Raw genomic sequence first — 15,762 nt, 5'->3', positions numbered from 1 at the left:
AACATCTCCCACCATTAAATATTGACGTCAAAATCCAACGTCAAATTCCAAAGTTGATCTGACATTAAAATCCAACATTGATCCGACGTCAGAATCCAATGATGATCCAAATTCAAAATCCAACACAGTGGGTACAGCAGTTTGACAACATAAATGTTTTTCCAGTATAAGTCTCTGGACATTTAATATGAAATATTAGCTTACAACGTAAAGGGTTTCTGCAGATATTAAAAAGTCATCTGCTCAAAATGGGTAAAATTGGGAGGGCTCTGTGCTTGGAATTTTAGTCCCATCCCAGAGTTTAGTCCCATCCCCCTCCATAACTGTGATAGATACCAACTGAGGAGGAGGAGAAGGAGGAGGAAGGCTTTATAGAAACCCCTTGTGCAAATTGGTTGGATTACATGACCATGCTCCTCGCAAACTTAGTTAAATATTGAAACTTTCCCAAATTACAATTATTAAAAAAGCAATTACCTTATTATTTAAATGTACTAAATAATGTGTCAGAGATCCAGACCTCCAGTTCTCTTAATGTGGATCTGTGTGTCTTTCTGCACTTCACGAGAAAACCTAAATACAAACATCCTTACTGCTACTATAGAGATTTATGTCAACCAGTATCACAGCATAGGCACAAATGATATATGTTCAGACAATTAATTAATTGATAATTTCTGGAAAGAAATATTGAATTACAAACACATTTTATCTATTTTTTAATTTGCTTTATTTTTCCCAATACAATCAAACATAAATCCAATACCATCAAACAACAAAGGTCTTTACTTCATTTCCTTATTATAACATCTACAGACACGTAAACTATATTAAATAATCAGTAACATCACGTGTACATAAGCCTCAGCTTCAGCATCCATACAGTTTGTTGATCCTCAGGATGTCGATGTTAGACAGCTCCTGTCTCTGTCCGATTTGCACAGATGCATTAGGAATGGGAGTGATGGTTTCCTGTCCATATTGTGTGGCGAAGGCCGTTTTTCCATAGTGCATGACGGAGCCGTAGTCGTATGGAGTGTTTTGATTGTTGGTGTTCTGTTTCTGGAAGTTGTAGGCCATATCAGGAGAGATGTTTTGCCAGTTGATCCTGACGTACTGGTCACGATCGCTCCTGGTGTGCTCGTGGTAGAAGCCCAGGGCATGATTGAGCTCATGTTCAACGATGCCATGGTACACACAGCCGCCCCTTTTGAGGGAGACCACCTGTTTGCCACCTGTTCTACCAAGAGACGAGTAACACCTAAGAGGAGAGAGAAAACAAGAGCAGATATAAATGTTTGGGTCTTCTACTTTAGGACTGAGAGCGGTTAAATGTGTCTTGTTGATATCTTATGATTGTCCTCACCCATCTTTGTTCTCAATACTGATGTAGTCGATCTGAGATGATCTGGGCACAAAGCGAATGCAGGTTTTGCTGGCGAAGGACGTCATGGCGCTCTGGATAGTACTCTTCTCATAATATGCTGCAGAGGAGATGGACCAGAGTTTGAGAAACACATTTATATGAACCATGAGTATCACTGAAGGGGTTTACTTACTGTATTCACTGCTCACTATGTAAGGGACCTCAACTAGATTGTTGGCATTTTTCTTCCAGAAACAGTTGTTGTTTAAGCAGTAGAGAGCATTTCTGGTTTTGGGAAACACCAGATCTCCTTCAAGCAAGATTTCAGCAGATCCTGTGTGTACAGAAAATTATATTGATGAAGTTACCCAATTTGTATCTGAATTTAGTTTTTATGACAGTAATTGTTGAAATATGGAAGAATCTAAAATCTGACTGACCATTGTTGGTCTCTAAAATCTTGGTAGTGAGGTCCACAGTTTCTTGCTGTGTTACTAACAGATCTGCAAGATTCTGCTCCTGTTGACAGACAAATGCATAATATTACTCATATAATGACTCTTTGTTATCTGAGTGTTCAAAAAGACTAAGGGTCTTACCGGTAGAAAAACTGCCTTGGAGAAGCCAACCAGCAGCATCAGAATGGAGAAGGAGGCTCTTGGATCCATGTTGTCTCAGTGTATAGAGATGTTCAGGATGCTCCTCTGCTGAGGTTTGGTGTCTGTGTGCTGTCCGATCTGGACTTTATATTCACCTGTGTAGGTGGGTCCACAGAGGGATTATGGGTTCATCTTAGTGTCCAGGGTCTAATGTGTTTAACTACAGGGAGTTGACCTCACCCATTGCTTGCATTGTTTGTGACCTTATGTGAAGGGAATTTGAAGATGTGTGGTGTGGTAACACTTTTGCTGTGGTCCCAGCTTTAAAGAGATCAAAGTTGAGCTCCTGATGATTTATAATTCTGTTCCTTTGTAATATTATTTCATGTGAACTGGAACTACTTTGTGGTGTACATCAAACATTATAATGAAGTACTTTTAATGTTTGACAACAACTTCCCTGCTGAAACGACCAACTTAAACCAACCTTGAGCTAGCATCAGTCAATTAAAATGATTTCACAAATATGTATTCTCGTAGTATATGATTTGTTTATCACTGTTTGTGGGCACTTTAATATTAATCCAAAATGTACATTAGGTCCACTTTAGTGGATTAGTAAAACAATCTCAGGTATCTTTTGGAAGGTTTTGGACTAACAGGTAAGGTCAACGTTCCTCCCTGTAGTTAAACACATTAGACCCTGGACACTAAAATGTACCTATAACCCCTCTGTGGACCCACCTACACAGGTGAATATAAAGTCCAGATCGGACAGCACACAGACACCAAACCTCAGCAGAGGAGAATCCTGAACATCTCCATACACTGAGACACCATGGATCCAAGAGCCTCCTTCTCCATTCTGATGCTGCTGGTTGGCTTCTCCCAGGCACTTTTTCTACCGGTAAGACCCTGTTTAGTCTCTCTGAACACTCAGATAACAAAGAGTCATTATATGAGTAATTTTATGCATTTGTCTGTCAACAGGAGCAGAATCTTGCAGATCTGTTAGTAACACAGCAAGAAAATGTGGACCTCACTACAAAGATTTTAGAGACCAACAATGGTCAGGCATCTTTTACATTCCTGTAAATTTCAGAAATTACGGTCATAATAAGCAAATTCAGATTAATACATATTGGGTAACTTCATCAATATAGTTTTCTGTAAACACAGGATCTGCTGAAGTCTTACTTGAAGGAGATTTGGTGTTTCCCAAAACCAGAAATGCTCTCTACTGCTTAAACAACAACTGTTTCTGGAAGAAAAATGCAAACAATATAGTTGAGGTCCCTTACATAGTGAGCAGTGAATACAGTAAGTAAACCCCTTCAGTAATACTCATGGTTCATGTAAATGTGATTCTCAAACTGTGTTTCGTCTCCTGTGCAGCATATTATGAGAAGAGTACTATCCAGAGCGCTATGTCTTCCTTCCACAGCAAAACCTGCATCCGCTTTGTGCCCAGATCATCTCAGATCGACTACATCAGCATTGAGAACAAAGATGGGTGAGGACAATCATAAGATATCAAGAAGACACATTTAACCGCTCTCAGTCCTAAAGACGAAGACCAGAACATTTATATCTGCTGTGGTTTTCTCTCTCCTCTCAGGTGTTACTCGTCTCTTGGTAGAACAGGTGGCAAACAGGTGGTCTCCCTCAAAAGGGGCGGCTGTGTGTATCATGGCATCGTTGAACATGAGCTCAATCACGCCCTGGGCTTCTACCACGAGCACACCAGGAGCGATCGGGACCAGTACGTCAGGATCAACTGGGCAAACATCTCTCCTAATATGGCCTACAACTTCCAGAAACAGAACACCAACAACCAAAACACTCCATACGACTACAGCTCCGTCATGCACTACGGAAAAACGGCCTTTGCTACCCAGTATGGAAAAGAAACCATCACTCCCATTCCTGATGCGTCTGTGCAAATCGGTCAGAGACAGGAAATGTCACACATCGACATCCTGAGGATCAACAAACTGTATGGATGCTGAAGCTGAGGTTTATGTGATGTTACTGATCATTTAAAGTTTATGTGTCTGTAGATGTTATAATGAGGGAATAAAGTGATACTCTTTGTCGTTTGATGGTGTTGGATTTATGTTTGATTGTATTGGGAAAAATAAAGCAAATTAAAAGCAATATTTGCAATTCAATGTTTCATTTCATAATTGATCAAAGAGTTAATCGTCAGATATTATTTTGGCTTGAGCTGTGAAGTGCAGAAAGACAAGCAGATGCACATTGAGGTCTGGATATGACACATTATTTAGTTAATTAAAATCATCAGAAAATTGCCTACTTTAATAATTGCCACGATGTGGAAAAGTTTTAATATTTAACTAAGTTCGGGAGTAGCATGGTCATGTACTCCAAACAATCAGTGCAAGGGAGGGGTCTGTATATAGCTGTCCCTTACCTTTGTCCCAAGACTTGTCCAAATTTTTTGCAGCATACCTCCTGCTTCCCATTGCCTCAAACTCAGCTGGTACCTATCACAGTTATTTCGGTGGAAATACATTGGGTTCGGGCAAGAAATTCAGAGTGCAGAGCCATAACCTCGGAGAGCACGCAAAATATGTTTTATTATCAAATTTGAAAATGCACCTCCTGAAATGTGATATTAAAGATTTAAATCAGGTGTGTTTGAATGCTCCAACCTTGGTGAAGATCTTTGTGAAGATTTTCTCACCCAGTACCAAATAATTTAATTGAAAAGATTTCAAGTTATGTTTACTGAAAATATGTTACAGTTCCCAGATATTTCTACTCATGGATCTTCAACAGGGTTTGAATTACATCTACAGTAGATTATGAATTATCCTGCATACATCATAAAACACAATAAGCTTTGTTCTGAAATGTGTTAATATCAGTTGGTGGCATAGTGTAATCTCTTTATTATTTCATAGGTACTGCTAATACAAAGGTTAAATCAATTACGGTGACTGTCTATATCTTGATGCTTAGTAGAGATTATGGTATCAAGTTTAACTTTTAGTTTTTTTACTGACTTGGTAAATAATCACATATACATGGTTGGGTCAGTTGTATTACCTCTGGTTTTTATTGAAGCAGGATGATGGTTTGGTGGACTTTACAGAAAGGTACGGCACTCAGAAGATCTTTGAAAATGAGACACTCAATTGTATCCAAACATACCAGATATAACTCCATTGGCGGACGGTGATTTCTTTTGGGAGGGTGCCCGAAAAGGACCTGCCATTGAAATTTACCAAGGGGACTTTTTTCGGCTGCTGTGTAATTTCATTGCGACTCCTGCAGCCATGGTATGGCAGAAAAGTCCTTGATTATTACGCCGGAATGAGAGTATAGTTCCTAGCCATATCTGCCTAGAAAATTGCAACTTTTCATTTTCTGTCGATCTTAGTACACAATGTAACTACAGAAGAGTCAAGTTTTAAATAGGAAAAATATCGAAACTCTTTGATTATTTTTTAGCGTGATGCTAATGGTCTAATCAGAATCAATGGTTTATGCTAAGCTATACTAAAAGTGCTGGCGGCAGACCCGGAGATCAGCTGAATGGATTGTAAAACAATAAGAGTCAAATGTTTAACCATAGGGGAGCTTGAAAAATAAGCATATGTTTAAAAGTGGAGTAACCCTTTAAATATTGAAACTTTACCATATGAAAATTATTAAAAATTAAGCAATTACCTGATGATTTTAATAAACTAAATAATGTGTCAGAGATCCAGACCTCCAGCTCTCTTAATGTGGATCTGTGTGTCTTTCTGCACTTCATGAAAAAACCTAAATACTGACATCCTTACTGCTACTATAGAGATTTATGTCAACCAGTATTGCAGCTTAGGCCAAAATAATATACGTTCATACAATTCATTATTTGATCATTTATGAAATGAAACATTGAATTTCAAACACATTTATCATGTATTTTAATTTGCTTTTATTTTCCCCAAAACAATCAAACATTTTAGAAATCCAACACCATCAAAGACAAAGATCATCACTTCATTCTCTTATTATAACATCTACAGACACATAAACTATATTAAATGATCAGTAACATCACATAAACATAAGCCTCAGCTTCAGCATCCATACAACTTGTTGATCCTCAGGATGTCGATGTTAGACATTTCCTGTCTCTGACCGATTTGCACAGATGCATTAGGAATGGGAGTGATGGTTTCCTGCCCATATTGGGTGGCGAAGGCCGTTTTTCCATAGTGCATGACGGAGCTGTAGTCGTATGGAGTGTTTTGATTGTTGGTGTTCTGTTTCTGGAAGTTGTAGGCCATTTCAGGAGAGATGTTTGCCCAGTTGATCCTGACGTACTGGTCACGATCGCTCCTGGTGTGCTCGTGGTAGAAGCCCAGGGCGTGATTGAGCTCATGTTCAACGATGCCATGGTACACACAGCCGCCCCTTTTGAGGGAGACCACCTGTTTGCCACCTGTTCTACCAAGAGACGAGTAACACCTGAGAGGAGAGAGAAAACAAGAGCAGATATAAATGTTTTGGTCTTCTACTTTAGGACTGAGAGCGGTTAAATGTGTCTTGTTGATATCTTATGATTCTCCTCACCCATCTTTGTTCTCAATACTGATGTAGTCGATCTGAGATGATCTGGGCACAAAGCGGATGCAGGTTTTGCTGTGGAAGGAAGACATAGCGCTCTGGATAGTACTCTTCTCATAATATGCTGCAGAGGAGACAAAACACAGTTTGAGAATCACATTTATATGAGCCATGAGTATCACTGACGGGGGTTTACTTACTAAATTCACTGCTCACTATGTAAGGGACCTCAACTATATTGTTGGCATTTTTCTTCCAGAAACAGTTGTTGTTTAAGCAGTAGAGAGCATTTCTGGTTTTGGGAAACACCAGATCTCCTTCAAGCAAGACTTCAGTAGATCCTGTGTGTACAGAAAATTATATTGATGAAGTTACCCAATATGTCTTGATCTGAATTTGCTTATTATGACAGGAATTTCTGAAATTTACAGGAATGTAAAAGCTGACTGACCATTGTTGGTCTCTAAAATCTTTGTAGTGAGGTCCACATTTTCTTGCTGTGTTACTAACAGATCTGTGAGCTCCTGCTCCTATTGACAGACAAATGCATAATATTACTCATATAATGACTCTTTATTATCTGAGTGTTCAGAGAGACTAAACAGGGTCTTACCGGTAGAAAAACTGCCTGGGAGAAGCCAACCAGCAGCATCAGAACGGAGAAGGAGGCTCTTGGATCCATGTTGTCTCAGTGTACGGAGATGTTCAGGATTCTCCTCTGCTGAGGTTTGGTGTCTGTGTGCTGTCTGATCTGGACTTTATATTCACCTGTGTAGGTGGGTCCACAGAGGGATTATGGGTACTTCTTAGTGTCCAGGGTCTAATGTGTTTAACAACAGGGAGTTTACTTCACCCATTAGTTCAAAACCTTCCAAAAGATACCTGAGATTGTTTTACTAATCCACTAAAGTGGACCTAATGTACATTTTGGATTGATATTAAAGTGCCCACAAACAGTGATAAACAAATCATATACTGAAACACATTTACAGAGAATACTTATTTGTGAAATCATTTTAATTGACTGATGCTAGCTCAAGGTTGGTTTAAGTTGGTCGTTTCATCAGGGAAGTTGTTGTCAAACATTAAAAGTACTTCATTATAATGTTTGATGTACACCACAAAGTAGTTCCAGTTCACATGAAATAATATTACAAAGGAACAGAATTATAAATCATCAGGAGCTCAACTTTGATCTCTTTAAAGCTGGGGCCACAGCAAAAGTGTGACCACACCACACATCTTCAAATTCCCTTCACATAAGGTCACAAACAATGCAAGCAATGGGTGAGGTCAACTCCCTGTAGTTAAACACATTAGACCCTGGACACTAAGATGTACCCATAATCCCTCAGTAGACCCACCTACACAGGTGAATATAAAGTCCAGATCAGACAGCACACAGACATCAAACCTCAGCAGAGGAGAATCCTGAACATCTCTATACACTGAGACAACATGGATCCAAGAGCCTCCTTCTCCATTCTGATGCTGCTGGTTGGCTTCTCCCAGGCACTTTTTCTACCGGTAAGACCCTGTTTAGCCTCTCTGAACACTCAGATAATAAAGAGTCATCATATGAGTAATATTATGCATTTGTCTGTCAACAGGAGCAGAATCTTGCAGATCTGTTAGTAACACAGCAAGAAACTGTGGACCTCACTACCAAGATTTTAGAGACCAACAATGGTCAGTCAGCTTTTAGATTCTTCCATATTTCAACAATTACTGTCATAAAAAGAAAATTCCGATACATATTGGGTAACTTCATCAATATAATTTTCTGTACACACAGGATCTGCTGAAATCTTGCTTGAAGGAGATCTTGTGTTTCCCAAAACCAGAAATGCTCTCTACTGCTTAAACAACAACTGTTTCTGGAAGAAAAATGGCAACAATCTAGTTGAGGTCCCTTACATAGTGAGCAGTGAATACAGTAAGTAAACCCCTTCAGTAATACTCATGGTTATTCATATAAATGTGATTCTCAAACTGTGGTCCATCTCCTGTGCAGCATCTTATGAGAAGAGTACTATCCAGAGCGCCATGACGTCCTTCGCCAGCAAAACCTGCATCCGCTTTGTGCCCAGATCATCTCAGATCGACTACATCAGTATTGAGAACAAAGATGGGTGAGGACAATCATAAGATATCAACAAGACACATTTAACCGCTCTCAGTCCAAAAGAAGAAGACCAGAACATTTATATCTGCTGTTGTTTTCTCTCCTCTCAGGTGTTACTCGTCTCTTGGTAGAACAGGTGGCAAACAGGTGGTCTCTCTCAAAAGGGGTGGCTGTGTGTATCATGGCATCGTTGAACATGAGCTCAATCACGCCCTGGGCTTCTACCACGAGCACACCAGGAGCGATCGTGACCAGTACGTGAGGATCAACTGGGCAAACATCTCTCCTGATATGGCCTACAACTTCCAGAAACAGAACACCAACAATCAAAACACTCCATACGACTACGGCTCCGTCATGCACTACGGAAAAACGGCCTTTGCCACCCAGTATGGGCAGGAAACCATCACTCCCATTCCTGATGCGTCTGTGCAAATCGGACAGAGACAGGAGCTGTCTAACATCGACATCCTGAGGATCAACAAACTGTATGGATGCTGAATTTGAAGTTTACTCATCATTTAATATAGTTTATGTGTCTGTAGATTTTATAATAAGGGAATTAAGAGATGATCTTTGTTTCTTGTTGGTGATGGATTTCTGAATCATTTGATTATTTTGGGAACAATAAAGCAAAATAAATGACAAGATGAAGTGTGCTTGTAACTAAATGTCTCTGATATGTCTCTGACTTAAAAGGAGAGTATTGTTCAATTTAAATGAACATGGAGAAATCCATTGCAATCCATTTTAACCATGAAAGGCATGGCCAAGGCTTTATCATGTGATGTAATTTAGTTAAAATGATCTGAACTGATGTTGAGTAACTCAGAAGCATCTTTAGTGAAAGAAGACTCTGATCATTCCCCGATCATCATGAACAGTGAGCTGATCTTCTACATTAATGGCAAAAAGGTATGTTTCATTTCAAAATAATGACCATATGTGTTTTTCCCATCTTGAATTGGTACGATAATGTATCATATTTCAATTTTAACGTAATTTAACTGTATCATATTCCTACAGCCTTAAATAGCTTTATGTTCCTGTAGTTTGATAGGGTGAGCACAGTGCAAGAAATGTCAAGGTTATTGGTTTGATACCCAAGGAAGATGTATATTTACAATATTAACACAACTTAAGTGCACTTTAAAGTAAGGTGACCAGATTTTTGTAAATGAAAAGTGGGGACATTTCCTAGTGCAATGCTGAAAATACCATTGAAATCTTAATTAGTTATTTTTTTTATAAATTAAAAAATAGGGACAAAGGGTTTTTGAATGTTTTCGTCTTTTTATTTGTGTGGGTTTGTGGATGGCGAAACACCAAAAAAAAAAGGAAAAATTGGAAAACTGGGACATCTGGTCACCTTACTTTAAAAGAGTAGTTTACCTAAATATTGTTTTAATTTACTAACCCTCATGTTGTTGATAAATTTCTTTGTTCTGCCAAACACAAAGGAAGATGTTTTGAGAAATGTATGTAACCAAACAGTTTTGGAGCATTTTTCTAGATTTTTTTCTACATGTGAATGCAAGTTAATATTATTGAAATAATAAAATACGAATATTTTTATACATATTATTACTAACAACTTAATAATAGCTTAATTCAAATTCATGCAACATGATCTTACAAAGTTCTGTGGCATTCTCACGTATTGGTTACTGAACTGCTTTTTCCTATTTTCAAACTATTGTCGCTTCGGTTTAGGGTTAGATTTGGTGTTTGCGTTAGTATGTCACTTTAAGTATTGGTTTATACTATTTTTTCTGATGTATTCTTTTAGATTTTCTCAACTTTAAACAGTTGTTGCCTGGCGTTGGGGTTAGAGTTGGGTCTGGGTAGGGATGTCATTTTATGTAAATCTAACCCTAAACCGAAGCGACAATGGTAAGAAAATAGGACAAAACAGTTGAGTAATCAATCCGTGAGAATGCTACAGAAAAGAAAGTCCGTGGCAGGGCCACAGAAAAATGCAGAGATCTGTGAGAATTCCACGGAAAAATGAGCAAACAATTATGTGACTATGCCATGGAAATTTGTGAGATCAGGTTGAATTAATAACTAATAGCTAAGCCTAAGCTATACAAATTGCCATTATCTGTGCGAGTTTATTTTTGTTCCTAGGACATTTTGTACAGCACTTTGGTCAACAACTGTTGTTTTAAACATTACTATTCAAGCCATTTGTATAACCTAAAAATATCCAGGAAAAAATGGCATGACTAAATGTGGTTTTCTGCATCTTGGCACATGATAGCACATGCAGGCTAGCAAATAAAATCCTTTTCTTTCATGCATGATGCCATGAAAATGATTTACTACACATCATGCATGCTCTCTCTCTCTCTATCTCTCTCTCTCCCTGAGAAACATGTGCACATCATAGGAATAACATGATTTGGTCAATATAAAGGACTTTTTATCTTGTGACGGCCGGAAAAAACGTCTGCATAATATTTAACTATGTTAGTGAGCACATTTAAACAATTAAACTATACATACAGTAGTGTGTCTTACAACAGATTGTGCCATTGACACAAAATTTATATCTATTGATTTGTTCATGGACACAATTTTCCTTGTTCGTGTCACTCAGCGCGACATATATCTAATGTATTTTACATAAAGTCCCCCTGTGGTTGTTGTTTATGTCTATGTGGTGATTTAATATGCTTTAAGTCAAACCACTTGTAAATAATTCAACACCATTGATGAGTATTTTCTCTATAAAACTGAAGTTTTCAAAAAAAGCGTTTTAAGGTGGCTCAGTTTCCTACATCACAAACATGTAACCAATCACATTAACACAGTTGAACGAATGGATCAGTATGGATGCTGCATGCCTGGCACTTAAACCGGACTTAGCATTTATGTGTCTGAAACTGCTGAATGTAGCATCTATTAACATATATGTCTATGGTCCAAGATGGTGCGAAAAGAGTGGAGACGGACCAATTTTCATATTCATATCTATTCAACCTGTGCGATTGAGAAGAGGAAGTGATTAATTTGCAAATGTATAGATCCACTTATACTAAATGAGGATAGGGTGTTTTTTTAAAGCATGAAGAAATTACTGTCACTGGTAAAACTTTTATATATGCTATTATGATGCTCAAAGATGAGTTTTAAGGGATACAATTATGGATGCAGGGACTTTCTGTACTACGGTTTATTAAAATTCATGATTATGACTAGGTTGAATGTACAGACATACTTTAATTAATCTACACGGTTACATTTTACATGTTTATTTCCACATTTAAGCATTCCTTTCATATTTTCACTCAAAACTTTTCTTATTTTAAGAAAATTAAAAATCTGTGTCATGTTTGTGTTAGATTGTGGAGAGGCATGCCGACCCAGAAGAGATGTTATTGGCTTACTTGCGTAGGAAAGGTACAAAAAACACCACGCTCAATTTCTAATGATTTCCAACAAAACAAATATTTAAACTGTACAGTACCAGACTAATATATCTATCAAATGCTTTTTTTATTATAAATTGTGTTGTATTTGTTTAAGTGGGTCTGACAGGCACTAAGTATGGCTGTGGTGGTGGAGGATGTGGAGCCTGTACTGTTATGGTGTCCAAATACGATCCTATTGAAGAAACTGTGATGTATCTTCCACAATTATGACGATTAAAACCATATTGATGTCTCTATCAAACAGTTTTAATTATACTTTGTTAGCTTTTTGCTGTAAAAATACCATCCTTAACATCCTCTTCAGACACAGGGCGGTAAACGCGTGTCTTCAGCCGGTTTGTTCCCTGCATGGTGCTGCTGTGGTTACAGTAGAGGGCATTGGAAGCACCAAGACCAAATTACATCCAGTTCAAGTACCAAGAAACAAACTATATTCAGCCATATGGCAAAAAAAATGGCCAAAAATATGTTTTAAATATATGCTAAATGTAAAAAGTATAATTTGCGGTCGAAAATATATTTAATTGTAATTTTTTTTAAACCTGTTTGAATGTTTACAGGTTTTCAACAAAGTTTTTCTTCCAATGCAACATGAATATAAATGTTATATTTTAAATATATTTCAAAAGAAACAAAAATGGCCAAAACATATAATGGTGAAAAATAAATGATTTTTTGTCCATTTTTTTGTAGATTTTTAAAATATTTTTTTGCTGTATGGGCATTTTCAATTGTGCATTTTGTTTATCAGGAGCGTATAGCAAAGGCTCATGGGTCTCAGTGTGGTTTCTGTACACCTGGTATGGTGATGTCCATGTACACATTACTAAGGAACAAACCTCAGCCCACTATAGAGGACATTCGGGAATCACTGGGAGGTAACATGAACACACAGCTACAAATTTTGTAAAATATTTTGTTAATTCGTTTTTGTTAAATATCACAAACATTTACCTTCATCACAACATTACTACAAACGTCCGCTTCGCATTAAACTCCTGGTCATTTGGTTTATTTTGTGACACTGACTGTCTGAAAAAACAACATCCCTAAATTAATTTATTATTGAACCTTAGATTTCCTCTGGAATTTTGTTACAATTTGTGTTTTCTGTATTCCCTTAGGAAATCTTTGTCGTTGTACTGGCTATCGGCCAATTATCGATGGATTTAAGACGTTTTGTGAGGTAAGAATGTTTAGTACAAAATAAAAGTCACTACAAAATAAAAGTCGTGTATTTTAAATTGACTGCACAGCACAAATTTAATCTTTAATTTAAATTTTTCCCAAATATTTAAAGGCTCAGACTTGTTGCCAAAATGATGAAATAAATGGAAAATGTTGCATGGAAGATGACCAATTCCACAACAAGGAATCTGATGTGAGACCTATTTTAAATAAACAGCTACAATTGCTCAAAAACATGAAACGTTATATTTTTTATTGATCGAAATAATATATTAAAATAATACAAAATAATATGCAGATAATATACACTCTTTGATTTGGTAGATATCTGAAGAGCTTTTCAACACAGATGATTTTCTACCCCTTGACCCAACTCAGGATCTTATCTTTCCACCAGAGTTACTGGTAGGTAAACTGGTTTGTTAATGCATTAACTGTTAACACTACTAACACAACACTAATTTTCATATCTGTCCTCCTTACATCAGCTTTTGGCAAAACAAGATCGTGGTGAGCAGCTTTGTTTTCAGGGTGAAAGGGTGAAGTGGATCTCCCCAGCAGATCTAAAAGATCTAATCAGGCTAAAAGCTGACTATCCAAATGCCCCTCTGCTGGTTGGGAACACAACATTGGGTTGGTTTTTTGAATTTAAGACATTTATGGAAACATTACAAACAAACATTTTAATCAATGCATCATAGCTGTAAAAAAAATTTTTCTCTTATAGGACCAAAGATGAATTTGAAAGGAACTATCCATCCTGTTGTGATATATGGTGGAGATATTCCAGAATTGAGAGCTATCAAATGGAAAAAAAATTGTAAACAAGAAAGCTGAAATCAAAATGAATTGTCAAATTACAAAATTTGAGATCAATCATTTTAAATGTATTGTGTTGTGAGCAGGTGTGACCATAGGGGCCGGATGCAATCTGTCTGTTTTAAAGGAAACCCTGCTGAAGGGAATACAGGATCTTGGTCCGGAAAAAAGCAGAATTTATCAAGCCCTAGTTGAAACCTTGCAGTGTTTAGCTGGCAAACAGATACGCAACATGGCTGTAAGTAAAAAAAAAAAATTTTTATGGAGAGAGAAAGTTTAAGAGCAGTTAAAGTTGGAATCCGTAACTTTTGCCTCTCTATCGCCATCTCTGTTTGAAACATAAAATTGCAGGTAACTTATCTTTAAGTTTGTCGATAAACAACTTCTAAGTTAAGAAGCTAAACTTCTAAATTATTAGTGATGCACCGATGTATCGGCCACCGATATTTATCGGACGATTTTTGACGAATTTGAAACCATCGGCATAAGCACGATACCGATTGTTTATAATTAACTGCATAAAGGCAATAAGTTGCATGTCTTTTGCATAACCTTCATAACCTAAGTCTTTTGTTCGTTTTTGAAAGTTTTTTTTAACCAAAAAAGTTATGTATCGAAGCTTAAAAGTAAAACTTTTCTTAATTTTGATATATGAAAAATGTTGTCAACTGAGTATTGTAATTATTTCACAATATCTAAGTATTTTACAAATAACATATATTTATGTAATTATTTTATATAAAAAATGTCAATGTCATATTTTTAGACCATTGGTGGAAATATCCTGAGCGCCAACCCCAAATATGACCTAAGCAGCATTCTTGCTGCGGCGCAGTGTACACTACACATCGTGTCATACGGTAAAGTCAATATCATTAAACCTCAATATCATTGAACCTTTTAATCCTAAAGGATTCACCCAAAAATAAAATTCTGTCATTATTTACTCATTCAATTTATTTTCTTTCTTTTGTGCAACATAACAGGCAGAACATCAGTTACTTTTACTGTGTCACTTTTCATAAAAAAAACTGTCAGTACCATTACCCTTCAAATTGACATTGCGAAATGAAAATACAGCCAATGGAAACATGTCAATTTCACAAAAAGTATATCACAAAACAAGTTTTAATGTTCGCATGAGGTGTTTTTTTATGCAATTCGTAAAAGGTATATTTCGCAAAATTGCAGGGGAAACAGTTTATTTGCATTTTCAGGTTACCTTACGTAGGTCACATAATCATTATTTAAAGATGACGGGGTATGTACTAATGGTGCATTCACACCAGCCGCTATTCGCGCGTAGTTGGACGCTTGAACATTTTGAGTTTACTTGCTTCATTCGCGCATTAAAGCTGCGCGTGAAATTCGAGTCATTCTACACATTCACGCGAAGTTCGCAGAGGGGCTTCTGCGACTCTGCTAAGACTCCGCTCGCTTCCTGTAATTACGTCAATACTACAACAAGGTCCCGATTGGTTAACGCAGCGCGGAAATCCGCCAAAGTTCCGATTTTCAACTCCTGCATTTCCCACAGCAACAGTCAATTTGCGCGGAACGGGTCATCCGCGCCGCAGGATGCCTATTTGCGTCTTTGCATTGACTTATGCTACGTACACATCAAACGCGTAGCATCGCGTTGCT

The 15,762-nt window shown here is 37.3% G+C and overlaps 5 protein-coding genes across 6 annotated transcripts in view; 3 read left to right on the top strand and 2 right to left on the bottom strand.

Moving 5' to 3' along the window:
* Positions 1-869: 869 nt before the first annotated feature.
* On the bottom strand, positions 870-2,034 carry LOC135726440 (hatching enzyme 1.2-like). Its single transcript, XM_065244639.2, has 5 exons — positions 1,954-2,034; positions 1,807-1,882; positions 1,560-1,700; positions 1,367-1,484; positions 870-1,261 (listed from the first exon to the last, which is right to left on the bottom strand). Exons 1-5 carry the CDS (start codon positions 2,032-2,034, stop codon positions 871-873), a joined length of 807 nt encoding a protein of 268 aa, XP_065100711.1. The 3' UTR covers position 870.
* A 769-nt stretch (positions 2,035-2,803) lies between these two features.
* Positions 2,804-3,974, top strand: LOC135726456 (hatching enzyme 1.2-like). The gene is made up of 5 exons (XM_065244640.1): positions 2,804-2,872; positions 2,962-3,034; positions 3,145-3,285; positions 3,361-3,478; positions 3,584-3,974. The coding sequence occupies exons 1-5, from the start codon at positions 2,804-2,806 to the stop codon at positions 3,972-3,974; spliced, it is 792 nt and encodes a 263-aa protein (XP_065100712.1).
* Positions 3,975-6,059: 2,085 nt separating this feature from the next.
* Positions 6,060-7,231, bottom strand: LOC135721505 (hatching enzyme 1.2-like). Its single transcript, XM_065243802.1, has 5 exons — positions 7,163-7,231; positions 7,001-7,073; positions 6,750-6,890; positions 6,556-6,673; positions 6,060-6,450 (listed from the first exon to the last, which is right to left on the bottom strand). The coding sequence occupies exons 1-5, from the start codon at positions 7,229-7,231 to the stop codon at positions 6,060-6,062; spliced, it is 792 nt and encodes a 263-aa protein (XP_065099874.1).
* Positions 7,232-8,007: 776 nt separating this feature from the next.
* On the top strand, positions 8,008-9,175 carry LOC135721497 (hatching enzyme 1.2-like). Its single transcript, XM_065243789.1, has 5 exons — positions 8,008-8,076; positions 8,166-8,238; positions 8,345-8,485; positions 8,564-8,681; positions 8,785-9,175. The coding sequence occupies exons 1-5, from the start codon at positions 8,008-8,010 to the stop codon at positions 9,173-9,175; spliced, it is 792 nt and encodes a 263-aa protein (XP_065099861.1).
* A 343-nt stretch (positions 9,176-9,518) lies between these two features.
* aox5 (aldehyde oxidase 5) overlaps positions 9,519-15,762 on the top strand; it is a 35,192-nt gene continuing 28,948 nt past the window's right edge. Inside the window, exons 1-12 of one of the 2 annotated variants that reach the window (XM_065244635.1) lie at positions 9,519-9,589; positions 12,022-12,079; positions 12,206-12,302; positions 12,416-12,524; positions 12,863-12,989; positions 13,236-13,297; positions 13,412-13,492; positions 13,624-13,704; positions 13,788-13,932; positions 14,027-14,119; positions 14,205-14,356; positions 14,885-14,978. In XM_065244635.1, the coding sequence (XP_065100707.1) occupies positions 9,551-9,589; positions 12,022-12,079; positions 12,206-12,302; positions 12,416-12,524; positions 12,863-12,989; positions 13,236-13,297; positions 13,412-13,492; positions 13,624-13,704; positions 13,788-13,932; positions 14,027-14,119; positions 14,205-14,356; positions 14,885-14,978 (1,138 nt within the window). In that variant the 5' untranslated portion in view covers positions 9,519-9,550. Of the gene's footprint in view, positions 9,590-12,021; positions 12,080-12,205; positions 12,303-12,415; positions 12,525-12,862; positions 12,990-13,235; positions 13,298-13,411; positions 13,493-13,623; positions 13,705-13,787; positions 13,933-14,026; positions 14,120-14,201; positions 14,357-14,884; positions 14,979-15,762 lie in introns of both variants that reach the window. The other variant, XM_065244634.1, reaches the window with a different exon arrangement.

The sequence above is a fragment of the Paramisgurnus dabryanus genome, chromosome 24 (assembly GCF_030506205.2).
Source record: "Paramisgurnus dabryanus chromosome 24, PD_genome_1.1, whole genome shotgun sequence".
In the NCBI taxonomy this organism is placed as follows: Eukaryota; Metazoa; Chordata; class Actinopteri; order Cypriniformes; family Cobitidae; genus Paramisgurnus; species Paramisgurnus dabryanus.
The sequence above is the reverse complement of the archived record's forward strand: the minus strand, read 5'-3'. Positions and strand labels throughout refer to the sequence as shown.

Excerpts from the sequence above, each read along its gene's own strand:
- LOC135726440 (XM_065244639.2), bottom strand. The coding sequence starts at position 2,034 with ATGGATCCAAGAGCCTCCTTCTCCATTCTGATGCTGCTGGTTGGCTTC. Across the intron at positions 1,485-1,559 it reads CATAGTGAGCAGTGAATACA|CATATTATGAGAAGAGTACT; the intron begins GTAAGTAAACCC and ends TCTCCTCTGCAG. Across the intron at positions 1,262-1,366 it reads AGTATTGAGAACAAAGATGG|GTGTTACTCGTCTCTTGGTA; the intron begins GTGAGGACAATC and ends CTCTCCTCTTAG.
- LOC135726456 (XM_065244640.1), top strand. The coding sequence starts at position 2,804 with ATGGATCCAAGAGCCTCCTTCTCCATTCTGATGCTGCTGGTTGGCTTC. Across the intron at positions 3,035-3,144 it reads GATTTTAGAGACCAACAATG|GATCTGCTGAAGTCTTACTT; the intron begins GTCAGGCATCTT and ends CTGTAAACACAG. Across the intron at positions 3,479-3,583 it reads AGCATTGAGAACAAAGATGG|GTGTTACTCGTCTCTTGGTA; the intron begins GTGAGGACAATC and ends CTCTCCTCTCAG.
- LOC135721505 (XM_065243802.1), bottom strand. The coding sequence starts at position 7,231 with ATGGATCCAAGAGCCTCCTTCTCCGTTCTGATGCTGCTGGTTGGCTTC. Across the intron at positions 7,074-7,162 it reads CCCAGGCAGTTTTTCTACCG|GAGCTCACAGATCTGTTAGT; the intron begins GTAAGACCCTGT and ends CAATAGGAGCAG. Across the intron at positions 6,451-6,555 it reads AGTATTGAGAACAAAGATGG|GTGTTACTCGTCTCTTGGTA; the intron begins GTGAGGAGAATC and ends CTCTCCTCTCAG.
- LOC135721497 (XM_065243789.1), top strand. The coding sequence starts at position 8,008 with ATGGATCCAAGAGCCTCCTTCTCCATTCTGATGCTGCTGGTTGGCTTC. Across the intron at positions 8,077-8,165 it reads CCCAGGCACTTTTTCTACCG|AATCTTGCAGATCTGTTAGT; the intron begins GTAAGACCCTGT and ends CAACAGGAGCAG. Across the intron at positions 8,682-8,784 it reads AGTATTGAGAACAAAGATGG|GTGTTACTCGTCTCTTGGTA; the intron begins GTGAGGACAATC and ends CTCTCCTCTCAG.